Below are 6000 nucleotides of genomic sequence, written 5' to 3'. Positions count from 1 at the left end.
GCAGTATCAGTTGTAGTACTCTGGTCCTGTACTGTGTTGCAGTATCAGTTGTAGTACTCTGGTCATGTACCGTGTTGCAGTATCAGTTGTAGTACTCTGGTCCTGTACTGTGTTGCAGTATCAGTTGTAGTATTCTGGTCATGTACCGTGTTGCAGTATCAGTTGTAGTATTCTGGTCCTGTACTGTGTTGCAGTATCAGTTGTAGTATTCTGGTCCTGTACTGTGTTGCAGTATCAGTTGTAGTATTCTGGTCCTGTACTGTGTTGCAGTACCAGCTTTCAGACAGCAGATGGAGCTCCATGATCAGTTCACACATGTTGAAGTAATGATGGTACTCAGATACTTGTAGTACTGCTACCATCAGTACTGCTATTTTCACAGGTTTCTCCATGTACTACCATGTTGCTGTTGTGGTTCTACTACAGATGAAGTATAAAGTTAGTACTTCCTGTCAGAACTCTCTGGAGTCTTTTCATCCTTCAGGATTTCTCAGATCTGAACGCAGTATTTTTACCTCCCAGGTACTCATGACCCACGAACATTAAACCGCCTGGTGAGGGTCTCAGGTCTGCATTACAGGGACCTGATCAGTGGAGTAGTTTTACCAGCAGCAGCAACACTTTAGGAACCATCTAGACCAGGACTCCTCCACAGTTGCAGTGGTGTCGGTGGAATGAAGATCCTCCTTTGACTCCTCAGCTGCAGGTAGTAGTGAAGCAGAAGTTGTTCTCCATGAAGCTGCTGGATGTGAAAGTTTTCCTTCGACTGTTCCAGACTGAAGGTGAAGCAGCAGGATGGAGGTGTTCCTTTAGTCTTTACTGCTCATGAATCCACTTCCTGTTCTTGTAAATCTGGAGAGACCTGGTTGGTATTTATTTCTTCTGCATGACATCATCACCCAGTAAAAGAGGAAGTGAAGAACACTTCTGTCTATCAGAGGCTGCAGCTTTCAGTCGTCTCCGTCTGGCTTCTGGACCTGATCATGGGTCTCCTGTGGATGGTCCTGCTGGTGGTTCTGGTCGGTGCAGAGGCCCAGAACCTGACGGAGGTGAAAGGGATGCTGGGTAAAGACGTCACTCTGAACTGCTCCATCAGGAATACTGATGTCCACTGGTACATGGAGATCCATAACCAGTTTAAAGGGTTTATCGGACGAACTTTTGCTACAGGTGAAACCAGTTACTCCTCTCCTGATTTTGAATCCAAATATTTAATGTCAGACAACAGACTAGTGATTAAAAACATGACATCAGGGGACCGAAGACTTTACTTCTGTGGCAGGAAGACCAGTGGTGATGTTCATTTTCTGGACACTTTCCGCCTCGTCTCAGGTAAGAACCAGTTTAATGAAGTAGTCTAACATCACTGTTATTTTGAAGAACCTTTAGAACTTTAACATCGATTTAAAGGTGCAGAACAAACTCAGAAAACTAATCTTATTCAGAATCATCAAGTGTCGGTGTCTCTCTTCAAAGATCGTTAAGTTCCAGATGTTTGACGATGCTTGAGGAATCTGCTTCCCCCTGATATCTGAACATTTCTGGAACCTATTAAAGGTTTCTCAGGGTTCTGAAAGAACGATGATGTTGATCTGAGACACCCAGATGAACTGAAGCAGCTTCAGAAGTTAAAGTTCTGATTCCTGGGTCAGTCTGAAGGTTTTAGAAGTTCTGTCTGGTGTAACTCTACGTTTGACCTTAAACATCGAGCCTAGAAAAGATTTCACAGGAAGTACAGCAGGTATAAAGCGGTCTGCAGACGTCCGTTAAATGCAGTTTAAATCCGTCTAAATGTAGAATGTTGATCTGAAAAACTGACAGTGAAGCAGTTCTAAAATTATATTTACAGAAACATGTCGAACTGCTGAGGGTAATTCCAGATCCAGATGTTCTAACAGTTTGTTTGTGTTATTTAGGACACTCTGCAAACTAAGTTCTCTAAATACTCCAGCTGGTTTTAGAGAACTTTATGTTCTATTTTGGTATTTCCGCCCTAAACAAGACATTTTAAGGTTCAGTATCTCCAGAAATAAAACTACAGCCAGGAACCGTGGACAGATCAGACGGAACAGTTTATATTAGATAAGAATTATTGGATGGATCAGCAGAGAACACAGTTTAATTACTGGACCTTAAAAATAAAGTAAATGATCAAAATAGTGTCTCCATAAAGTTCCTGTAAGTGTATATCTATGGATGGATTCATATTCCTGCTAGAATCCAGTCTTTGGTCCACATTTCTCCAACTGTTGAGGCTCTAACATCAGTAGAATCTGATGGTTAAAGTTGGACCAGACAAGCTTCCAGCTTATTGATGTTCAGATTTGAGGTTTTTCCAAAATATCTCAAAATTTGTTCAATAGAAGACAAAGACTGTCCAAAATAATTAAAAATCTTTCAAAAAAATGTTATAAAACTTGTCAAAAAGGACTCAGATTTTACCAAAATGTCTTGAACTGTGTCCAAAATGACTCTAAATCTGTACAAAATGAGATTAAATGTGTTTAAAATGACTCAGAATTGTTACAAATGACACAAATCAATAATTATTGGTCCCTAAAAATGGTCATTTGGTGATCTAGTGTCTCCATAAAGTTCCTGTAAGTGTATATTTATGGATGAATCCATATTTCTACTAAAATCCAGCCTTTGGTCCACATTTCTCCAACTGCTGAGGCTCTAACATCAGTAGAATCTGATGTGTTAAAGTTGGACCAGGCAAGCTTCCAGTTCTTAGATATTTTGATTTAGAAATCTTTCCAGAACCACTGAAACCTGACCAAAATGTCATAAAATGAGTTCAGAATTGTTTATTGTTTATTGGATCCCCATTAGTTGTCACCATGGTGACGACTATTCTTCCTGGGGTCCCTAAAAAATAAGACAATTCCCAAAATAGAAATCACGAAAAATACAACATAAAATATAAAACAAGCAATTAAATTATTCTCATAAACTAACTCAAATCATAAAATAAAAATATAAGCATACGTCATAACGTGTGCATGCACACACCCTCTCACACACATCAAATTCTTAAAGGCATTATGGAGGATGTTTTTTTTTGTTTAATTTGTCTGATTCACATAAAATGAATATACTGACCTTTAGTGGACTTGTATGTATGGTTTCTAAAAGAATAAAAGATTTTAAAAAATAACTGTGGACATGGCAGGACCTGAAAAACATCAGCCAATCAAAGCGCTCGGACCGAGGCGTTTGGTTTGCTCCCTTTCCTGTCAATCAAAAATCTTCCGGCTCAGGCCTAGTTACGTAGATTACGTACGCCTTGGACTTACGTGTTTTCTGTATGTGTTGCTTTGGTATAGCTTCGTAGTTAGCTGGAGACTTGTTTTGCTCATCTTTTTTTACATAATGGCAGATAAAGATCCAGGGGGACCCAGCCGTAAAAGACAACTTCATGAGTGCTACGCAAGTTTCTGGAGGGGGACGTTTCTTCGTAAATGTTAAGAGGGGGGAGGTTAGAGGGGGGTGAGGGAGAGGTTGTATGTGCGCATGCTACGTTCAAAGTCGTAGGAAATTTAATCTCCTCTAATGCCTTTAAGGGGTCATATAGTATGCATACACAGTACAAGTATAAATACATAGTACAAGCACCTACATGCACATACGTACGCACACATGTGCCTACACATACACAGACACATTCAGAGATCAGCTCATTAAGAGCTGTCTATACAGTTTAAACTAAAAATACAAAAATAAGGCACTCTGCAGCTTTACAGACATCAATCAACTAAATTTAACCTAATTTCTTTACTCAAATTCCCTTCTAAATCCTGATTTTTTACACTTAAGAATGAGGCAGTGAGGAAGTCCATTCCAATATGCAATAGCTCTGTACAATACAGTTCTTTTCAGTGCATTTGTCCTAGGTCTAGGTAGTCTGAAATGACAGTGTAAGGCCTGTCTGGTTTCATAATCATGTGTGATCTTAATAGGTACTAATCTAGAAAATAAGCTACTGGGTTTACATGAAGTACAGATATTATTCAAATACAAAATAAGGCTGCATGCCAATCTCTCCTCTACTTTCATCCAGGAGAGTTTATCATGCACAGCAGTTACACTATTCCTAATAGAACAGTGAAGTGCCAGTCGTGCAGCTCTATTCTGAGCGAGCTGGAGTTTAGCAAGTTCTTTTTTTGAGGTGCCAGACCATATTACAGGGCAAGGGTGGGATAAGACTAATGATTGAATAACAAGCTTGATTGTTGTGTAAAAACAAGCACATTTTCTTATGTTTGAAATACTTCTACTCATTTTACTGACTATATTGTTTATGTGAGTAGACCAAGATAATGTTTCATCTATAGTAATGCCCAGCAGTCTGGCTTCTCTAACTTGCTCAATAGCTGCACCATGTAATGAGAGGACCAACTCTTGATTAGATCGAAGTGAGCAGTTAGACCCAAGTACCATACATTTTGTTTTAAAGATATTCAACTTTAACTTGTTTGCTGTAACCCAGTCAGCTATCAGTGTTAGCGCATCTTGAAGTGTCTTATTAACTTGTTCAGTACTGTTTGCAGATGTAAAGATGGTTGTATCATCCGCATACTTTACTATACCCGCATTTCTTAACACATATGGCATATCATTTACAAAAATAGAATAAAGGAGAGGTCCAAGGCAGCTCCCCTGGGGAATACCACACTGAAGTGTCTCTATATCTGAAAAGCACCATTAAACTTAACACATTGTCTCCTGTCAGTCATATAACTTCTCATAAAATCAATCACAGAGTTATTAAAACCATAGGCTGAAAGCTTCAAAAGTAACAATTCATGGTCAACCAGATCAAAGGCTGCATAAAGTCCAGAAATACAACACCTACCACTGACTTCCTGTCTAAATGACTTCAGAATGACTCAAAATGTGTCAAAAAGAAGATAAAGATTCTTTAAAAAAAATGAAAACCTTTCAACAATGTCAGGAAACTCATCTAAGATGTATCTGAAGGAAGATAAGGCTTGTCCAAAAATCTCCACATTTTCTAATGTGACTCGAGACTCATCCATAAAGACTCGATATTTGACCAAACTCTTGTCCTCGTGGTTGGATGGAGATTTTAATAGAACTTCTGGTTTTGTTATCATATTCTTCCTTTCTGATTCATCTACCGACTCAGACCAGAAGAACCACACGAACCAGACCAACCATGAGAACCTCGGCAGTTTACTGAAGCGTGAAGAAGTCGTATTCATCTCACTGAGCCTCAACGCCATCCTTGGTTTGATCCTAGTAGGTGAGTAGTTCAGTTTTATTAATCTAAGCTTGATTTTATTGATCTCTGCTTGGTTGAGTTAATCTCAGGTTGAGTTAATCTCTGGTTGGTTGAATTAATCTCTGGTTGGATGAGTTATTCTCTGGTTGGTTGAGTTAATCTCAGGTTGAGTTTATCTCTGATCGGTTGGCTTAATCTCAGGTTGGTTGAGTTAATCTCAGGTTGAGTTAATCTTTGGCTGATTGACTTAATCTCAGGTTGAGATAATCTCTGGTTGGATGAGTTAATCTCAGGTTGGTTGAGTTAATATCAGGTTAGTTGAATTAATATCAGGTTAGTTGAGTTAATCTCGGGTTGGTTGAGTTAATCTCAGGTTGGTTGGGTTAATCTCTGGTTTAGTTAATCTTTGGCTGATTGACTTAATCTCAGGTTGAAATAATCTCAGGTTTAGTTAATCTCAGGTTGATTGACTTAATCTCAGGTTGAATTAATCTCTGGTTGGATGAGTTAATCTCAGGTTGGTTGAGTTAATATCAGGGTAGTTGAGTTAATCTGAGGTTGATTGAGGTAACCTGAGACTGAGATTAGTTGAGTTAATCTCAGGTTGAGTTAATGTCTGGTTAGTTGAGTAAATCTCTGGTTAGTTGAGTAAATCTCTGCTTCAATGAGTTAATCTCTGTTTAGTTGAGTTAATCTCAGGTTGGCTGAGTTAATCTCAGATTGGTTGAGTTAATCTCAGATCGTTTGAGTTT

The 6000-nt window shown here is 38.8% G+C and overlaps 1 protein-coding gene across 1 annotated transcript in view; it reads left to right on the top strand.

Annotated features, from left to right (window-relative positions):
• Positions 1–719: 719 nt before the first annotated feature.
• The window catches only part of LOC127532032 (uncharacterized), a 6279-nt gene continuing 998 nt past the window's right edge, over positions 720–6000 (top strand). The window contains exons 1-2 of the mRNA XM_051943047.1: positions 720–1332; positions 5153–5269. Of these exons, the coding sequence (XP_051799007.1) occupies positions 984–1332; positions 5153–5269 (466 nt within the window). The 5' untranslated portion in view covers positions 720–983. The remainder of the gene's footprint in view (positions 1333–5152; positions 5270–6000) is intronic.

The sequence above is a fragment of the Acanthochromis polyacanthus genome, chromosome 22, assembly GCF_021347895.1.
Source record: "Acanthochromis polyacanthus isolate Apoly-LR-REF ecotype Palm Island chromosome 22, KAUST_Apoly_ChrSc, whole genome shotgun sequence".
NCBI classification, from domain to species: Eukaryota; Metazoa; Chordata; class Actinopteri; family Pomacentridae; genus Acanthochromis; species Acanthochromis polyacanthus.
Note: the sequence above shows the minus strand (reverse complement) of the source record. Positions and strands in the feature narration are given on the sequence as shown.